This window comes from Vidua chalybeata, chromosome 2 (genome assembly GCF_026979565.1).
Source record: "Vidua chalybeata isolate OUT-0048 chromosome 2, bVidCha1 merged haplotype, whole genome shotgun sequence".
Classification (NCBI taxonomy): domain Eukaryota; kingdom Metazoa; phylum Chordata; class Aves; order Passeriformes; family Viduidae; genus Vidua; species Vidua chalybeata.
Window position 1 is genome coordinate 15,232,549 of NC_071531.1, and position 21,603 is coordinate 15,254,151.

Genomic DNA, 21,603 nt, shown 5'->3' on the forward strand with positions numbered 1-21,603 from the left:
CCTTTTCACTGCTTGTTCCTTTTTCACAGCTGTAAAAAAGCAGACAGAACATATGAAGAGCCTAGAAAATTCTACCATGAAAAGCTTTGTCCAGAGACCTTCATTCTACTAAGAGAAAGCAGTCTCAAGTGTGGAGGACAGCTGCTGCATTTCTAGGGACTTTTTGAGACCCATTGTTTAAGGTTTGGGTGAATTTTTCCAGCTATTAGGACTTTATGAATAGGGCTATCTTTTCGAAATATCAAATCTCTAGAATTAAATCTAATACCTCCAAAGAAACATGTGACCTACATTTTATAAAGTGATTTCCATGGTTCCAGGACATCTCTTAATAGGGATTATTAAAATTGTTGTTCTTAATCGTTTTGGTTTCATACCAGTTTTTTTCCCCCTTCTAAGAAATTATCTCTGGGTTTGAGCATATCAGCAACATGCTGGAACTCAGAAGGCTATACCAGACAAAAAGGAATCCATAAGATATATGGCTCCATTCCAAACTCATATGAATTAACCTGTACCTGCTGTAATGTTTGCAGGAAGAAAGGTCAGATTAAGATGGAAAATAATCAAATAAAAAATTTTGCTTAACAGTTTCAAGGGTTGTAAGACTTGAGGAACATGACTGTCAGAAGTGCTGAGGAACTGCTTCTGCCATTGGCTACCTCTTGAAATTGTTGGTGCTTAGCACCAGGAAAAACTGGAATCATAATACATTGTCTTGTGAATGGTGGCAGGTGGATGCCAGCAATATTTATAAAGACACCTCTAGCCCTAAACTGTCAGACTGCAGAAGGAAAAGTGTTAAATTCTAATCTCTGATTTACAAGTCTGGCAGCACACACTATTCACATGGTGTGTGATTTGAATAATGATGCTTCTACTCCTGATCTCATTAACCCTGATTTAATCCAGGATCTTATTTCATTAATTCCTATAGGCTTTCATACAACTGGTTACACAAACAAACAAAGCCCTAAAAATCCTGTAACACTGTAATTATATTTTCATGATCCTTTATTTTTGTTTTGAAAAAAGTCTCAGCTTGTCTTTTAAAACAGTTATGCATCTTCAAGAATCTCAGTTTTAATTTTACATGCAGTGGAACTCCCTGACACTTGCCCTCCCCAGGGTTCAGTGGACTTCTCTGCATAACCTTAATAGCTGTATGCTGCAGAGGGTTGAGCAATTGTGTTAGTTCAATACAGTATTTGGTGAGAAGTCTATCAAAAACAACAGGAATGACTGTAATTTGCCCTACCCTTTTTATGGCACAGTTCTTCATTCTATAATGCAGAATTATGTGTTTGAAGACCTCTATAGAAATTTGTACAATTTTTCATTATTTGCTAATTGTATAGAAAAATGGACCATCACCAAGAGTTTTTAAAGTGTGGTTGAAATGAAAATTTTGAAGTTGTGTACAGCTGTATTTTATGTATTTTGCATGTTTTTGTGTAGCACAATGACTTCCTTTTAATTTGTGTGGTTTGTTTTTAGTTGTTTCTTTTTCACTGTACAACATAATTTAGAAAAGATAAATCCTTTCTTAAAAAGACCTTCCATATGAATTTAAACAGAGAATGTAAGATACTGGGTGAGTCAGTTAATGTTCTCGTTAGAAAATCCTGCTGTTAAGGATCATCTGATTTGTGATAGGATTTTGCATAAAGGATTTATGTTACTTTGTCTCTCTCTAAACCTTTCTGTGTCACAGAGATAGCTTATCTGCTTATCTAACACATTACAGTTTGTGATAATGTCTCCCAGCATTTTTTTTTTCCTAAGAGTGTATGTTATTACTTTTTTCTGTATGGGTCATCTCTTCAAATTGGTATGGTTATGAGAAGGAACAAAAATACAACAGAAGCTTCATATATATATATATATATATATATATATATATATATATATATATATATACTAATACACACAGGGTTTTTTTTATACTGACAACAGAAATATTTTTGCTACATGAAATATCCATTTTTGAATGTCTAAAACTGTAGTCTGTTACATTTTTTAATAAGGCCAGGCGTCTATGAGGAGAAACTCTTAGCATGCTAAATTCTGGCATATCCCACTCTCTACTCAAAGAAATGAGGAATGACATTGCACTTTCAAGCAAAATTAACAATGTTTCTAATAGTTGGGTGAAAATGGAACCTTTGTGAGAAGGAATTTATTTTTATTTGAAACTGCTTGAGTAATTTAATTCTGCTGGAGCTGGACTGGGGGGAGGATGGTTGAGAAGCACCTTTTGTGCCTCCCCACAATACCTCCCTGCAATATCCAAGGATGCAGGGAGGAGCGCACGTGTTTCTGAGCACCTGCGCAGATGTGTGTGTGTGCTGAGAACACTGGGCAGCTGAAATGCACACAGATGTACTGTGCTATTGCCAGACACAGGTGAAAGGCAGGAGTTCAGCTGATAAAAGCCTGGTTGGCCATCCATTGTCATGAAGGTTATAGAGGTAGGGGAAGAAAATGCGAGTTAGAGTCTGGTTGCTGAGCATCTTCCCTATGGCAGTCCCTGCTGCAGCAGTGCCTTTTGCCCTTAATTCTACTACTCACATGTGTTTCTAACATGTAAATCAAAACAAATTCCCAGCCTCAGATGAGAACTGGGAAGGAGTGTGTACTGCAGGGGTTTGTGGGCAGGTGTTAGCAGACAACTCCACAGCAGTATGAAATCAGGAAGTTGCTTCCAGTTCATTACAGGTTGAGAGACCTGCTGCAGTTGTATAGTGTGATTCTCTGGGAGGTTTCTGAAATGCAAAGTCCATGTCAACTCTGCAACTTGCCCACTCTAAATCTAGAGTCTTTGGGTCATCATCTCTCAAGTGTCTCATGCATGGATGGTGTGTTCCTCTGTTCTGGTGACAAGGTGACAGGTTTGGTTTTCCTCACCCTCTTAATAAATTTATAACAAACTTCTGCTTTTGTATTTCTCACCTACTTTGGGTAACCTACACATAAAGATCAACAAATGTACTTGCTGTTTTTCAAAGTCTTCCTTAGAGGTGTCTTGTCACAGTGTGTACAAAATGCGAAGTGCTTATGCACCCAGCCTGTGCCAATCACTTCTGCTTCTTCGTGCTTCCTGCCATCTGCTGTGTCTGTTCATCAGTTATGCTTTGCTTACACCTACGTTGTGAGGCCTCAGAGAGAGGCACTGTCATTTGAAAAAAATGGGTCAGGATGAATTGACTGGCTTGGAGTGGCATCCAGCACCCAGCACAACATGGTTTTCCTATTTCCCTTTTTTTTTATTGGTCTAATTATACTTTTCAGTCTTGGTCTGTTAACTGCATTAAGATATAATGAATTGCTTCTTCTGGTGGCAGTGAAGCTGATCACTGATGTAGCCAAGCACATCTCCAAAACCCAAACCACAATGTGTGGAGGGTGTATTCTTTTTTCTTCCTGGTTTTCTTTAAGACAGGTGGTGTTTTGTGATTGTTTGTTTTAAAATGTGCTCCCTAGCTCTCTTATTGTTGTATTCCTTGCTGTTTCTTGTAGTCTCCATCTCCCTTCCCCCTCCACCCCCTCCATTTTTCTTTACTATTTTCTTTTCTGATAATTAAAAAAAAACACAGTAAATTAATTGGTATAGGTGAATATGAGCTGTCTCCTTTTGAACTGAAGTACAGAGTGTGAGGCTAAGGGACTTGACAAGATTTTCTGGAGCTGAGTGAATGCAGAAGCACACATTCGTGTTCACAGAGAAGTAGAGCTGAAAGATTGCACAAGATTCAACAAACCTGAGAGTCTTCTTAATTTTATTATAAAGCAGGCACTTATCTCTCTAGAAGTACAAGGCTTTCTACATATGTCAGAGTGTAAATCCTATCCAGAAGATCTGTACTTATCAGGATGTAAAAAGTATATAACAAATAAAATAACAAATCTGTATTGAAAAAGGAGGAATGTGGAGATTCTTTAACAGAGGAGCTTGAGTTTGCTGTAGATTTCTGGTCACTGATGTGTAGAAGAGGAACAGAGGATTTAGGTGTGGCACAGTGTGGCCTCCTGTGTTATGGAGGGCCTCGTAGCTTGGGCATCTCTGGCTGGGATAAACAGGAGAGTTCAGACACAGATATCACAAAGAAGTGATAAACCAGCAGCTTAAGCAGGAGCAGGTTGCACTGTGCCTTCAGCACACAGTGCTTTTGTGGTTAATATAGAATACACTGGATGTAGGAGTTAATTTTTTTTTTTGTAACAGCTGCTGGTTTGTCACTTCATAGTAAATTTGTTTGTTGCCAGTTGTTTGCTTTAAATCCAACCTATTAATTTTTTTACATTGGTGTTTTCAGTTGCCCCACTATTGTCTCAAATGTCTGTTGCATGACCTTTGTTGTAAGTAAAGTTTATAAATAAAATTAGTGCCAAAATGAGTATTTAAATGTTCAAAGAACAATGTGCATGACAGATGGGCTGTAGAAGCCTTTACTTATGGCAGTGTAACAAATGTATGATTGTGCAGGCTGGTTCTAGGTGTACAGTAGGCAGGGGAGCAGTGTCCTGACATGAAGCTTTGCAGTGCTCATAAGGCCCTTCCATCTGAGAAGCAAGGGTGGCACTATGGGCTTACCTGAGCAGCCATGAAAGCAGCACTTCTGTGTCCAAGGCTTTATCCGTGCTGGGAGAGAGCAAATCAGTGCATCTGTTTTATGTAACACAACAAGAAAAACAAAGGAGGGTAAAGCAGGTCAGAGTCCTCATCCTTAAGGTACCTGTTCTGCTGGAGTAGATGTGCTGTTCAGGATGTAAATCTTGGTGAACAAATACTGCTTTTCTCCGTCAAGCTGCAAATCAGTTAGCAGTCATGTGAGCCACAGAAACAGACTTGATTTTAAAGGCCAGATACAGAAACCAAAGAGAGGTTTAGGAGGCTGTGGTTAGAAATAACCCCAGAACTAGGCGGTACTGGCACAAACCAGGAGGCTCATGAACTGTAACTCAGTTTTTTGGGTTTTTTTTTCCTCTGTCACATGCCTGACAGCTGGGAACATGTTTCCTATAAACTTGGGATAAGCTGATAGTGAAAAAAGGAGAGCAGATGTGGAATCCTGCAGCAGTGAAACAAGAGCACAGCTTTTGTCATGAGCTCAGAGGATGTGTGCAGTAGCAGTTTGGGATCTGTGCCTCTGTTAGAAGCTGGGGGACACTGCTACAGAGCACAATCTCCAAACCATCCTTCCCCCTCTGCTTGGTGACAGAGCCACTGGTGAGTGTCTCCTGTCATGATGGGGAGATCTCAGTCTTGATCACGGTGCTTGAAGGTCCCATGTCCTCCCTCTGTGTCTTGGACCTGGTATTGCCCTAGAAAGGAGAAACTAAAAGCTAGTGATGCAGAAGCCCAGAAAATAAAAGCTAGATGGTTTCTTATTTCTGCCTGAAATGTTGTCATTTTGCTTTTTTCAGAATGTAAAACTCATGCTATGAAAGTATACTGGATTTTAGTGCAGGCAACATCTTTCTGGTTGAAAATAATTTTTGTCTTGATTCTAGTTCAGTTGCTGAGAAAGTTTGTTCCAACCTTGCATTAGGATACATTGTTTATTTATATTAGAACTACAAGATTCTTGAAAATCAGAGTCACATTTCTAACTAAGGACATTCATAATTATTCAATAACTCTTAATTAGTTTTAGTGAAAATGTTGCAGGAAATTACTTAGGAGGACTACATATTAAATTGATGTACTATGCAACAGAGTTTTCTTTTGAGGCATTTAATAACTGAATGATTGAACTCATATATTGTTTGGAGTTACAGACACTGTCTGCAGGAAATCAACATGGCAGTTGTCTCTTGAAATGTAAAGTATGGTTTTTGAGAAAAGGGATTGAAGGAAAAGCATTCTGTATCTCAGAGGGGTCAAAGTGCTCTTGACATTTCCATTGTCATCTTTTGATAATTCAAATGTGTTCCATTGTTTCCTCTTTGCTGCATATGATTCTGGGCTCTTATTTCTGTTCCCATATTTGGCTTCAAGCAGGGCACATGCTACAGATTTTAGAATTTTGAAAGACTCATTATTTCTCAGTTTTCAACTCTTTCATTATGCATGTGTCTTGTTTTCAAAAGCTTTGATTTTGATTAAAACTCTTGCTCCCAGGATGCAAGAACTGTTGTTCCCGATATATGGAAGCCTCAGATAAATCACCATATAGTCTGACAGTGATTCTTTTCATAATTTTTCATGGTTCACAACAGTTTTGAGGAATGAGTATTGGCTTTAGGATTTTGTACCTGCAGCAGTACAAAAAAGGATTTTGTTGCATTTAGAGTCATGGAAAACGTTGCAGCAATTTCCTCAAATGTTTTCAGCTGAGTTTCCTGTGAAAGTCAGAACTGTTATAGTAAAAAAACTTGAAACTTTGGTGTAGTGAAAATGGCAGAAGTTCCTGTACTTTCCTAACTGTAACTTTTATGGCTGACCTAATTCAAGCATTTGCTCTAACTTCAAGGAAGCTTTTTGATAGAGGGGCAGAAACTTCATCATGTAAAGGCACATAAATAGAGGAAACTTTTTTCTTGAAAGCTAGTAAATTATTCAATTCTGAGAAAAAAAGCAAACAGAAGTAGAAAACTTTGAAAGCTGTTATCTGTTCTTTTTGTCTCTCTTCAGAATGACAAAGCATGTGTCATTTCAATGAGTAACAAAAGATAAGGTGCTTAATTTATAAATTTTAATTGTGTTTAATTTATAAATTTTATATGTTGAAATAGCCATTTAATAGGGTACAGGTATACTTGAATATATTGTATTTTCCTATGTGATGGACTTTCATCACATGATGTAATTTGTTGTTATTTGAAGTTTTGTCACATTGTAAAACTGATGAGCTTAGGGATAACATCTTTCAAATTTCCTGTGGTTTACACGATGTAGGATAGGATTAAAGAAGATCCAAATAAAAACAGCTCAGCTATTGTTTAAGATTTTGTGTTTCTTTGCAGAAAATATATTTCAAAATTTGCTAGAAGAAAAGAATCTTTTCACAGTGATTTGGCTGCTGGTATCTATGCAGCATGGTTGAATCCTAGTTACAAAAAAGTAGTATTTTTTTATGTATTAAAAGGATGTACAAACTGTAAGGGTCTTTATGCCCTCATAATATCTTTGAAATCATAATATTTCACAGAATGAAGCTTAGTTTATTTTTAAATTCACAATTACTTTTTTTCAGGATTTCTCAGATTGAGGGTGCTTCTTCTGAGTAAGAACTCTTATCATATTGGAATCACACTGAAACCCACATAGACAGGAGGTGGAAGCTGTCTTAAAATTTCTGACATCAAGAGAGCATCTTTTAGGTTCAGTGGTTGAAATGCAAGTTTACTTACTTAAGGGTTGGGTTCCTGAGGCATAGCCTCTTGAAAATGATCTGCCATTAACCTGAACCTGCAGTTATCTCTGTGTGGGCTAGGAAAGAAGTGTATCTTTTAAATCCATGAAATTGATACCGGGCAGTGCTCCAAAACCAAGAACCAAATAGTCCCAAACATTAGGTTTAGAGATATTTTTGAAGCTGTTAGCACTGTGAAAGCCTACCTCTTTGCAAATGGGTTGTGTGGGTGAGACAGCTGCTCATTCTGCAGAAACATCTCACAGGAACTGAGAGGTAAAGAGCCAAGCACTGCACTCAGGAGCTCTGAGCTCCTTCTCCTGAGGCTCTTTGTGGGGTTTCCATTGACATCTGTCTTGTGAACTTTATTCTGGGAGGGGCTCTCAAGGTCATCAAGCCTGTTCCAGATATTGTCACCACAGGGATTGCTGGTGAAGGTTCTCACACTCTGTCCCTTAGAGGAGACTCAGCATGGTGCCGATGTCCGGCTGTCCCCGTCCCCCCACCCCGTTCTACTCAAGGGCAGATTGGCCCACAGTGAGTGGTGGTTGTACCTGACTAGAGTGTGAATATATCTGCTGTAGTCAAAATAAAACCAGAAACCAGTGCAAAAGTCTTAGTTAGAAGGTGCACTGAAGTCCTTGCTGGGCAGGCAGCAGGTTGCTCTTTTCCCAGTATTTTTGGGCAAAATAATGTAATCCAATATCTTAACTGTCTACCTTCTGCTCTCCTTTATTACACAAGCTTATTTTTCAAGACACAACAGTTTCTGAACTTGAAACTGGACTATTAGTTTCTGTACATCCTCCTTTAGCATTTAAATTCAGCTGTTCTTGAACTACTTATAGCAGATTGGGGACTTCTATTGTAACTGAAAGCTTGCTTTCTACTTCTGTACATGGAATTTCTTCTTTAAAAAAATAATATCTGCAAACTTCAACTTGAAATCAGAACTAGAAATAGATTTTTTCATATAGTGGGGAAAATTCCCACAAGCCACCTTTGATATGCATGGGTTTGCAAGCTCATTTGCCTACTTTTCCCTCATGTGGTAGGCTTCAACTCTTTGCAGATCTGGAAGGACTGGGTTACATAGAGAGATTTCTATAACTATTACTGATAAAGCTTCTAGGGTCGTTGTAGTTCATTTACCAAATATGCTAGGTAGTCATGTTCAGTATACTTTTTGCAGTAAAATAAAGTGAGCTTTAAAATAAAAATAAATTTACTTGGTATATTTATTTGGCCAGAGTTGTTTGTGTTTGTTTTCACTTCATTTTTCAAGAAGAAATGCAATTTTGAGTAAGGCATTATAGTATTTTAGACTAATAATCTATTTTTTTTACAGCAGCTTAGGGTGGGGATAGATGTAAAGGGCTATGTCAATATTTCTGAACTTAATAGCACCAAGGGTCCCTTTGGCCTGAGGATAAGGATGCCTGACTCTGTTTGAGCCACAGCTGAAGAAAAGTTCTAAAATCATAAATTCCCCAAGGGAGAGCACAACAGAAGAGAAGTCAGCAAGGAGGCAGAAGCAACATACTAGAGAGGAGAGAGGCTGTAACACTGGCATGAGTGTTTGCTGCAGGCTACAGTGGTGAGGCTGCTGGAGGCTGGGGCATTTGTTAAGTTTTGTTTATAAGATTTTAGTCTTATGCTGTAGACTAATATAGTAAAATCAGGCAACCCCAAGCTCTGAGAATGATTGGCATCTGATTCAATGGCTTTGGAATGCTGAATACTCACTTTATTAAATCTATATTTTATTACATTATACTATATTATATCTATACTACATCATACTTACTCCTAACTAACTACTACTACTGAAAACTCGTGACTGTCAGCCGACAGTCCCAACACACACACACGTGGATCCAATTGGTCAATAAATCAAAACACCATCACCAGAATCCAATCAAGCCATCACCTTCAGGTAAATAATCTTCCAACACACATGTTATAGTAACTTCCACATGTTCAAAACAACAACAGGAGCAGCAAGCAGAGATGACAATTGTTTTTCTTTCTTCCCTGTTTCTCTCACAGCTTCTTTCTGTTCAGAGGGCATGTGAATACCACAGACTAAGACCAGGAATTGAAAAGATGTACAAAGGTTTTAAAGGTGGCATCGCTTACTGCAGCATGCATCCTAAGCCACTTAGATATGGGCTTCCCATAGGGTACTGCTAATTATGAATATGTTTCTGATAAGATTTTAGCTTAGTAGGGCTGAATTGACCTTTAGTTCATTTCTGTTTCATTGTTTAGTCAATTCTCCACTTTTCCTTTCAATTCCCTCCGGGGTCTGTAACTTCAGGTTGCTGGGGTTGATCATGTCATGTTACTCTGGGCAGTAGCTATGAAAGATCTTCTCATGAGCATCAAAGGAAACAGTAATGAAAAGTACCACAAAAAAGTGTTAGGCACACAAAAAAAAAAAATCCTTGGACAATTTTGGTGCCTGTAAGGTGCCAAACCTTCTGTGTGAATTTCAGCTTAGTGGACACTTGGCATGTGTGTCTTTCTTCTTTCCATGAATAGTGGATGAGAAAGAAGGGCAAGACTCCCCACGCTAAAAACAAATGCCAGTGTTTGGGAGTTGTCTTGTATTCCTTTGCTTTTTTTCAGGAGCCAAACAAGGCTTTCTCAAAAAGTTGTCAGCAGCAGGAAAGGCACCAGTGTCATGCATCTGGAGACTAAAGGGTACAGCATTGTTTTCTGTTATAGCAGACAATTTTCTCAGTCAATTTTGAAGTTGCAAAAGGATTTTTACAGTTAAAAATATTGTACTGCTGCTTCAGAATTTGTGAGTTGAGGATTTAATTACATTCTGACATAAAGAATGAAAAGTAACACAGTAGTGATACACAGGAAGTAAGTTCTGGCAAGATGGGGTCTTCCATAGGATGTTGTCTTGTGGTCTTGTTCACGTGAGAATGCTGTTTGACTCACAAATTCTGTTTAAACGGCAGATAATTTTTTAATATGCAGTAAGTTTGTCACCTAGCTGCAAAATAGACATAAAGCTCTGGGTGAAGTAATTTATTATACATTTTCATTTTTAAGGCTGTGAAAAAGAAGCTTGTGGAGTAATGTATATGTTAAGTCTAGTCCACTTCTTTTAGAAAGTTATATATTCTTCTAAATGTATACAGTGTTCTTAAATTCTCACATGGTTCACTTTTTTACCACAACTATGTACAATATTTCTTCTAACAACAGCAGCATCTATCACACAGATATCACACACCTTTCATACACATATTCACATTTGTTATTTCAGTTATTATGGTTACTCTGAGGAGTTGTCTTTTAGATACTATTTTACCAGTGTGATGGCAGTACATAAAGGATTTACTGTACCTCCCATAAACAGTAATTTATGAAAGTTTTATCTCTGCTAATGTACTGATATGCAGAAAATGCTTTGAGCAGATGTAGAAGACTGTATTAATGTTGTATAGCTAATAAGTCAGCTTTGAAATAATTGGTTTGGGGAAATAGACGGTTAAAAAAATTATGAGATTCAGGTTTAAGGTGTATCTTACAGACAATAACTTTAAAAATCTTGCTTTGCTTGATGCTGTTCACAGATTACAACTTCAGAAACTACAAATAGAAATGTGCTTTCTATGCTTTAGTGCTCATGTCTGATATGCTGAAAATCTAAATAAGATCTACAGTATTTCCTGTGTATGGTACAATGCTGTGGGGTGGTGGAAATTGATCCTGCACTGGGATGTAGAAGAGGGCAGGGAATGTAAGAGGTGAAAGAGAGGAGGAGAGGTCAAGGTATTTGTAATGGAAAGAGCTCATCCGAAGCCATCACCTGTCTCTGATGCCTGTTTAATCTAGATCTCATCTAATTTGCAGATGATATCAAACTGGGGGAGCAACTGACATGCTTGAAGGCAGGGCTGCTCTTCAGAGGGCCCCAGACAGGAACATTATGGAATCCAGCAAGGACAAATACCAGTTCTTGCCCTGGGAAGGAGGAATGCTGGCAGATCTGCAGAGTGGGACCTGATAAATTTGGGAGCAACTCTGCTGAAAAGGACCTGTGGGTCCTGGTGGGCAGCAACATAAACATGTGCCAGTCTTGTACCCTGGCACCAGCACAGTGAACAGCATCCTGGGCTGCATTAATAGCTTGTAGATTGAGGGAAGTGGTAATTCTCCTTTACTTGGTACTCATAAATCTCCTTTACTTGGTACTCATAAAAGAGAGCATACCATTTTGTGGATGGGATGAGAATTTTGCATAAAGGGAAGATATTGATGAGCCAAAACAAGTTCTGTGCCTCTGGAAGCTGGAGCACATGCTACCTAAGGAGATGCTAAGGGAGGTGTGGGCTTGTTCAGCTTGAAAACAGGGTTTTGGGGGGACCTTTTGCTACATAAAAATTGTTATCCAGGAGATAGAGACACAGCCTTCACAGTGATGCCTGGTGGGCAGGACAGGAGAGGGCAGATGGGACTTGAGAAGAAAGTTCCAGGCAAGGTATAAGGAAAATTTTTGTCACTATGAAGTCAGTCAAGCAGTGGACTTCTGCAGCCTCTGTCCTTTGAGGTTTGCAAAACCCAGCTGCTCAGCCTTGAACAGCCTGGTCACCTCCACTCAGAGGTGACCCTGCTTTGAACTGGAGTAGGGACCTTCTGAGTTCTCTCTCAGCCTGAGTGGTTCTGTGGCTCTAGGACAAAGCTTGGAGCCAAAACTCTTTTTTTCCTTATATTCTGGGATGTGGTTATAAGCAAATGGTTCAACCTCTGTAGTGTGTCAGTTACCTGTCTAGAAAGTGGAGGTAATGCTGTTTGTTTGCTTCAGTGGTGTTTCAATATAAGATATATGAAAGGTGATGATACTTTGGATGCTTTGTCAAAGTGGGTATGGACAGCAACAGAGTTAGGCTTTTAAAGTCTGCCTAAGAAGCTAATAGTGAGGATACTGTGCATCTCTAGCAGTAACTGTGAAGCTGTTTTCTGTGGGTTTACTTTCATGAAACCCCCCCATATATATTTTCAATGTATATTGTCAATCCCCTTAAAAGGTAGTGAGCAGTAAAATGTGTTAGTGTTAGCAACAGCTCTGACAGCAGTCTTGCTATATGCTTCTGCCAATTATGGTAACATTTGTCATATTTTCCTAGTTAATGTTTTTTTTCCTGCTATGGTGGTTGTTTCTGTGGTCTTCTCATTGGAAGGAAGCAGACTTAGCTGCCTTTACATCAGGGGCTCTGTACTGGTTCTGCCCTGTTTATCAAATGTACAGCTCACTACTGGATAAACTGAAACAACTATTTTTTTCCCTCCTCACACTTTTCAGCTTTAGTGATCTTAACTAAGAGATTTTTAAAGCTGTCCTACAATTTTCACAGATAGATAAGGGTTTATTTGAAAAACAGTAGTGGCCATTGGAAAAGGTTACTGAAAATTGCTTTCTTTTTGTGGCATTTCAACTTAAATGTAACATTAGAGCAGGCAGAGGTGTATACATAGAAGTTTTAAGAAATCTTGGGAGCTTGAGATTTAGAATATTCTGTAATACCTTTTTTAAGCTGGTTCTTTTTTTTTTTTCTTTTCCCTCTCTACCTGTCTTCTGCAGGAAATAAAGAAAGACATGAAGAAAGAAAATACTGCCAACAAACCACCAGAGAAGCCTATAAATGAAGTTTCCAATGGAAGCCCTTTACTGTTGTCTGAGACAATTATTAGAACCAACAAAAAAGGTATAGTATACAGACATTAAATGCATAATAAATTCAGGACTCCAAAGAACAAAATGTAAACTTTCCTTGTTTCTATAAATAAAGCTAGAGTCTATTTAACTGAAAAGGCATAGCAGGAATAATAATAGAAAAAAATCTTTGTCCTCTTTGACTGGCATATATGGAAGCATGTCTAAGACTTCCACATTAATTTTCACAGAGATCCCTTTCTTTTTAGGGAAATCCCTCCTCCATACATTTAATTAAGGAAAGTTATATGAGGAGATTGCTAAAGCTTATTAAAGTAAGGAAGTGGCAGCTTGCATATATGGAGGGTTTTACACAGGGATGTCAGTCTACATTCACATATTCATGCTTTATCTGGGACAGAGAGCTCTAAAAAAGGGTAAAAAAGTGGAAAACATACAACTTAATGCATTAGTTTCTTGGGAAGTGTCTTTCACTTGGGAAGTGTCTTTTGTTTGAGACTGGAATGTGTTCTCTTCGTGTCTGGCTTGACTCCCAATGCAGATTCCTACGTGGGGTTTTGGATGGCTAAAATGAAAACCTCCAAATCTTCTGTGTCATTCCCTAGCTCCCTGCCCTGCTTTCAGAACTACCAGAACAAAACAAAAAATTGGAAATATAAAACCTGGACTTTTCTTCAGGTTATATATATGCTCCTGTTTGTAGGAGGACAGCTGGGTCTGTGCAAGAGATGTGCCGTAATTTTTTCTGGAGGATTCACTCGACAGTTTCTTGCTTGCTGTCTTATACAGAATAATCTGCTGTCATTAAATCATTGTTGTAATGTAATTTCCATTTTAGTGTGTCTTCTATACTTTTAGGATTGTTATGGACATTTCCTGTTATGTATTATCACCTAGCATTTTATTTGAGCTGCAGTTTCAGTAGAGGTCTTATACTTAAGGTTTACAACTGCAAGTGAAGAAGAACTAATAATTCTTGCAAAATGTATTACTTCCTTTAAAATGTGAAGCAGACTAATCTCTACCTCTTTTGCAATGATTGATATCCTCTGAAAGAAAAGATTGGAAATAAATCTCAGAAAACTTTGTCTTTTGAGCTTGCAATTTTGTCTTGAATCTAGAGACACGTCCAAAATTTCTGCTTTGCGTCATAAGTTTTTCAAGCAACAGCAGAATTAAATTACTAAGAATTATTATTTTTCATGGCTGCTATACAGAACCATATGAGTAGTTGGGAAATTATCTAGGGACCAAGTTTGTTCCATATTGCTTCAGCTGCTATTTGGAGAAGGCTAATAGCTGTGGCAGATACAGAGATTTGTTTCAGTCACAAGGGGATAGCACTCCAAATATGGCTCTTAGAGCACTTTCTCCTCCTTTTTCTTCCCTCTGGCTAGAAGCTTTAAAGGATTCAGGAGAGAAAGATTTTTCTGTCTCTAGCTGAAGAATACAAAATCTCATATTTACTGAGATGAGAAAAGCAAAGTCTGACATGAAGATCTGTAGGCTGAGGCAGGGGTTAGGTTTGGAAGTAGCAGATTTCATATTAGGATGTTATTTCATTGGACTTGGTTGGTGGGGATTGCACTGCTCATGGCCACCTATACATCATGTCAGGGTTGGTGCACTGTTCATGTTGGCTGCTTCTCCACAGCCATTTCTGTTGCTGCAGAAAAAGCAGGTGCAGAAGGCCATGATCTGGCAGCACAGAGAGGATGCAGGGGACACAACAATGCAGGAGAGCTTCCCGTCGTTTTTCCTGGGATCAGTTTGAGCATGGTGCTACATGGTAGCCATGGTAGCCTTGTTTAAGTGTGGAGGGTTGAGCAAATAGTTGCTGCTGTGTTCAGAAGGCGTTTTCTAAGATCTGTGTGGCCAATCTCCTTGTGGAAAGTGTTGCCATATTGTATTGAAGAGGGAGCCCTTAGTGCCATGGGCTTTTCTTCAAGTGTTCTTGAAGAAAAAAGTGTCCCACTTTTCTTCAAGTGTTCTTGTCCTGGGATTTTTATCAAATCCTAACTCAATCTGTTTATTGATCACACAATGTGACCTGAATGACATGAAAAAGGGGACAGGGACAGAGTGTTTGTGTTTGGTTCATTGGTTGGTTTGTTTTCTTATGTTCTCTTTGTTGTTAGGAAGTGAGGAGGACAGGCATGCATCTAAAGGTCTTTAGCCACTGTTCAGCAGTGAAAGTGGCAGGCAGTATTTTTTATTTGCTTGGGCAATGTAATCCTGCTGCTTGCAACTTCAGATTCGATCCAGTGATGTGGGAGTGAAGGATTCTGTGCTGCTGCATTGTTTTTATTACCAAGATGATGATAATAAGTGTTATTCTACTGCTGTGGTGTTATATTGTGTAGTTTTACTACTTAACTTGGTTGGCCTAATTTAAGTGTCAGCACTTTAGCAAGCATTTACATTTTGAGGAGAAGAATCTTGGCCTCTTGGGCTTCTGGCTTGTAGAGAGTTTTTCCTTGAGAAATATTGACAAGTTTCCAACAGTGGTATTCAAGGAAAATAGCTAAGTTATTTGTAAGAAACAGCTAAGTAACTAAGAGGAAAATAATGAATTTCTGAACTAAAAAGGTATTTAGGATCCAACTTTATATCCTGTTTTTTCGTGCTAATTATTTCTAAGTACTGTATTGAAATTAGGGATTCTAATAATAAAATCAGTGTAAATTGAAATAAGTGGCTGCATAATATTTATTTGCTGACTGGGGTTAAACCACAACAGTAATGCGTGTTGGATTACACGTGTACAAATTATAGTTGGTGTAATTCCACCAGTAGTAGCCTACCTGGGTTATTACTTCCATTACATAGTGAGGGTTATAACTGGTTGTATGTCACCATTTGTGGTTCACTCAGGTTTTTGTTACAAAGGCCAAGAGGAGACGGAAGGATTTGATTTTTTTCTGCTTTTCACTGTGGGCAGTAAAACCAGAATATGTCTCATCCTTTAATGTTTCTTGTTGACCACAGATATTAGTGACCTAATGGAAACAGTAGTGACCACTGCTGTGGTGGACATAATTTAGGAATGCTATGGAACTTTTGCTAAATCACTGTTGGCCAAATTACCACACTTTTATTCCTAGGTCAGGTATTTTAATATGTATTGATTTTTCAGATAGGCAGGGCTTCATTTTTTTTCTGATTTATTGCAGTGGCATATCCAGATTTATGAGTAACTTCCATGTATTTCAGGTGGCTCTGCCTTAGGCTGTCTATTGGCAAAGCCTGATTTATACCTGCCTCATTAAGATGCTGAGATCTACTCCAGCAGGGTAGTGATGGCAATTAACATCCAGGAAACTGAGCATTTTAATTTAGCACTGCAATGGATTCATTCTTCACCTGTGAAAGGCTCAGGAAAGGAGTTTGCTGGAGTGTAGGGATGGGGCTGGGGAAGCGTGATGGCCTTGTGCTTTCCCTGGCTGCTCCCAGGGCTGCAGCAGCTCTGGGCTGGTTTGATGGGTGCCTCAGGTACTGCAGTGTCAGCCCAGTCCAGGGAAAAAGGCTGTGGCACTGAGGCACCTGTCTGAATCTGTAGGAATGGCAGATGTGGTTGGCTTGCATATTCATTGGCAGAAACTGGGAGGGATTTTTCTTTTGCTTCTTCCTATAGTTCATAAGTCAAGAAAATCCTTTCCTCACCATGAGTGGGTCTTTGAATATAACTTTTCTCTGTTTCAGATTTTCTTGTTGTTATATAGAATTATTGTTCTAAAACTTCTATAAAGCTGATACTTAAAAAATATATTAAAAATTAGCTTTTTGCTATTTAGAATTGGCATTGTTGCACTTTGGTAATAGCAGGGTGGGAAAGCCTTTTCTTCTCTGAGAATATTTTCAGATAGTTTGAAAAAAGCTAAACTATTGCTATTGTTGAATTGTTTAATAACATAGGAAAATTATAACCAAGCCTTGGAACAGAAAAACACTGAAAGATGTATTTTTTTCCCTTAAATGCTTTTCCAACATGGTGAAATTCCATCTCTAAGTTAACTTTCAAAATCTAAACCACGATCCAAAGTTTGCAACTGTTTCAGGTCTGTCATAAATACAGTATGATCTTCATTCAGGTATAAAGGTACATAATGGAAACTTGCCTTCAATAAGCTTTAAGTGTTAAATGGCCATAACTTATTTTAGACTAGTTTTGTTTTGATTTTTGAGTGTCCTATTTTTAAGTATTGTATTCATTGTGCTGTTTTGTGTGTCTGGGAACAAGACCCCACTTACTTAGGTGAAGCTGCAAAACTGGAACTGATAGACTGTATTTTGTAAGTAAACTAACAACAATTGCTATATGAGTAAACATATTTGAGGCAAAGATATATTGTCTTGTTGGATATATTTGTTTTCTATAAACTGTAATTGCAGGCTGCATTGAGCCAGCAAATCTGGAACAGTTTATCATGTGTTACATGCTCTTAATCAAAGCCAAATACTGAAAGCAAGGAAAGTTTTTTCTAGTTCTCTTGAGAATTATTTAATTTACCTTCCAGCCTACATTTAAATAATAGAAATCATTTGCATGCAATGCTAAAAGGGAAATTTTGTGTAAATAAGTTTGATGATATAATAGGTTTAATTTAGGAATAAATAACAAGTCTGTTATATGCAAAACTGAGATTTAAGTCACTTTTTGTAAATTAGATAGATGAGAAAAATATTTTGCAAGAAAAATGCTTCATAATTTTGTTTGATAGTTTTTTGATTATTTGGATATAAAAAAGTACCCCATTTATTAGAAACACAGGCTGTTGGCTTCTCAGCATATGAGTGTGTTGACCCACTCTTATATTAAATAATCTATGTAAGCTATGATTCTGGTCATATTTTTCAACAGAAAGGCAAACTTCAAAATCTTTTTCATAAAATATTTTATTACCAAGAAGTGCAAGTGACTGCCTTCATTGTGCTTGATGTGGTGTCTGACCCTCAGTATGCTCAGCTTTGGTTTTCCTTTCTAACACAGTAACTTTGAAGGCATTGATCTTTCTTTTGTTGAATTATTCTTCTGCTGTTTACACATTCAGGCCCTCTCCACAGACAGGCTTTGGTGTTCCCTGGCAAATACTGCCAGCTTCAGAGAAATTATTGCTAGCAGGGAAAAAAAATCCCTTTCATTTTTAAGATCAGCTAATTGGTGTATAATCAGTATACAGTTTATACAAATATGCACAAGAACATACTGCTCAGCCTATTAAGGTTAAAATATGCATGCAACATATGACACCAACCCAAAACGAGACATAAAAAATTAATGACACAGGAAATGTGAATGTGCAAAATATTTATCCTTTGAGTTTAAATACCATATCTGCACATGCATATGTAGTGTCTCAGATAATACACATTTCCTTTAAAGTACTGTTTTTTGAAAATAGGGGTGAAAATTATCCCAGTATTTAGGTAAGTTACACTACCCTGGAAGTCAATGCTTTTAGTTCAGAGAGGCAGGAAAAGACATCAGTCTGTGCTGGACATGTTGTTGTGACATTGACATGATTTTTTTTTTTGTGGCTGGAAGAAACATCTCAGTGATGTCTTCTTGGCAAGAGTGGAATGGGTGCTCACTCATTCTTTTCAAGCACATCTTGTTTATGAGTTCAATTTAAATAATGATTTGAGATAAATAAAATCTGAATTTTTTTTCCTGTGTTATGGTCATTTGCTACCCTGGTATTCAGTTAAGGTTTCATAATCTCTCTAAGATAGATTTCTAGATTTCTATCTAAGATTTCAGTATCTTGTTCCAGGAGATAATTTCTTTTCTTGTTATTTACTGTGCAGTGCCCCCCATTTTTTTTTTTATCCTAATTGTTTACCCTTTCTTTTCAATTACTCTTTTCTTGTACTCTTCAAAATGCATGAATGCTAAGCCCTGACTTAGCTTCTGCAATTTTGCATAGTTGGATCTATCCACTGGTGTGGCATGCTAGTATTGTGAGGTTCTGTGGGGAGGCAGCCTATAGAAACAAGAAGTAGAAATCACTCTGGGTTTGAAGTGAAATTTCAGGTTAATTCTATCCTCTGAACATCTGTTTGCCTCAGTGTCTCTCTTGTGTGTCATATATTTAGGTCTGGGAATCCCATTTATGGACCATGCTGGGAAACACTAAACAAAAACACATCAAGGAGCTGACTATATATACACCTGTGTGTGTGTATATTATGTATGAAACAGGGTAACCGATAACTAAAAAAAAAAATAGTAATGCAAGAGAAGATGCAATATTTGGGCAATTGCTAGCAGGATGTTTTCAGGTTTCTTGCAGACAGAGCATGCTTGTTTTAATAAAACATTTAGGTCTGGATCTGCATTTGGAACCTGGGAGGTTGGTATGGAAAAAATTGGGACAATGGTTTAGAATTTAATTTTATCCTGTTGGACAGGACAGAGAAGAGGCAGAAAATGACCATTTCATATGAAGCCTAAAGATATGTGGGAGAGTAGTCACTACTGAGCATTCTCAGCAGCTTCCAGATGAAACAGAGGGAGGTAGTTATGGAAACAGATGTGGTCATCATTTAGTTTGTTGGTTATTTTTATTTAAGCTAGACCCAGAATTACATTTGTATCAATGAAAAAGCAGAGACAAGTGAATTTTTAAGGAAGAGAGTGAGAGGGAACAAGTGAAATGGTGGAACAGGGCTATAGGGAGTGTTGAAAGAATAAGGAGAATAAAGTATTTTTGCAAGTAATTTATGTTTATGTACATACCCAAAAATGCTGCAAAAATGCTGTTGAGTAACAGTTTAGAGAGTGGCAGCTTCTTTTTCATTAACAGGATTTCAGTTAAATGATTTTCTTCATTTCCAAAAGCTTTGCAATACATTTTACACACCTGAAGTATAAAATTGTCAGGTATATCATTTATCATTTGTACAAGCCATTTGCAAGCTCATTTTTATCACAATATGTGATAACTGCCCACAATGTACTAGTCAAGAGCAAACTTGTTGTCAGACTCAGGTGCAAAATGTTTTTCTATTCAAATTTATATTGAAATCTCCTTTAAAGAATGCAAAAACCAATAAAATATGCTGGTTGTTGAAGTAACAACAGCAATGAAACCTCCTCTTGTCTCAAAACTACCTTTGCCCATCACAAAAGTGGCTGTTGGTTTTTTCACAAGGTTCTGCAGAGGAGTGTCTCCCTGCAGCCAGCAGTTGTGTCCCTCTCAGTGCTACTGATAAGTGGATAAGTCACTTGGCACCCAGCAAGGCCTTGCTGCCCTTGAGGTCTGTCCCTGACCTTTTGCCTCTAGACTGAGCTGGCTGTGTCTCTCTCCTTTAGCTTTTCATCTGGGTGGTGTGGGATTTTTGAGAAAAACATGGCTAACTTGATTTGAAAATTAGCAGATCAAGCTTTCCCCCCTGTCCCTTCTCGCCTGTAATTAAGGAATAACAGAAGATAAGCAGGGTGTTCACCAGATGCTGAGCCTTGGAGCAAGACTTTGGGATCTCTGTGTATTTCCCAGTGCCAAGACACATCCAGCAGCTGTGACAGGAGAGAGTTGGACTTCTTATTCTGTGGTAGAGACAATGAAAGCAGAGGAGAAATGCAGGGATACTGTTGTGGAATACAGAACACAACTCTATCTGGACTGAATTTTGGGATCAAGAGAATATACTTTGACTGTGCAAGTTAATATATTTTCCATGAGCTCTGAAACTTTGCAGGTGTACTTTAAACTGGGTCAGTAACACTTTTTTTGTTCCTTCAGTTATCTTGATGAATTTGTAACTGCTAAGCTAAATATGCCCCTGTAAATGTTCAAGCACACTGACAGGCAGATCTTAAGTTCAGAGCTCCTTTATTTTGCTTGATGGGGTGGTAACTGGGATGGTGCTGTGTTGATTTTGAGGAGACAGGGAAGTGGTGTTAGCTTTTCCTGTGGGCTGGAGCTGGGGCTGTGCAGCTGTTTACATCCTTTCCCCATGGCTTGTAGATAAGAGTAAGCTGTGCTACGTAAGTAACAGTGCTAATCAGCATCCTGAGGTAGTTGAAGGTTTCTGGCTCCTGGACAACCATAAAATCCTTTGAATGATTTCTGGGCTTGTAGGTGAGGAGCAGGGCCTCTCAACAGCTTCCTTGGGTCTCCTTCAAATTTCAGTGTCATGCAGCATGAATTGAAGGCCTAAATAATTTGGATAAATGATTGGTATTAGAATTTCTTTTTTAACCCATTAAGCCCCCCCCAGTATAAAAGGTTTTTGGATGTAGGTGAAAGTTTAATGTAAACATACATCTTTGTACTTTTTTAAAAAAATCTCCATACTTTTGCTGTCTGCATTGGCATCAAGTGACTTACTCTGCTGGTGTTGAGTCACTTCAGTGTAGGAAACCTATTGATTTCTGTCTACTTGAACCAGCGGGAAACTACAATTATTATTCAAGACCTCCATCATTTGATGGAATGGTGTTTTTATACCCAAATTAGAACAAACTTCTGCAGAAAGGGGCTACAATGTACAAAGGAACTGTGGCTGCTGGTAGGAAGGAGCATCACTGTTTGGGTGGCTTAG

At 38.2% G+C, this 21,603-nt stretch overlaps 1 protein-coding gene across 4 annotated transcripts in view; it reads left to right on the plus strand.

Annotated features, from left to right (window-relative positions):
- The window catches only part of SH3KBP1 (SH3 domain containing kinase binding protein 1), a 210,228-nt gene that overhangs the window by 65,702 nt on the left and 122,923 nt on the right, over positions 1 to 21,603 (plus strand). For all 4 annotated transcript variants that reach the window (XM_053935584.1, XM_053935585.1, XM_053935586.1 and 1 more), the window contains one exon: positions 12,964 to 13,087. In XM_053935584.1, the coding sequence (XP_053791559.1) occupies positions 12,964 to 13,087 (124 nt within the window). The remainder of the gene's footprint in view (positions 1 to 12,963; positions 13,088 to 21,603) is intronic.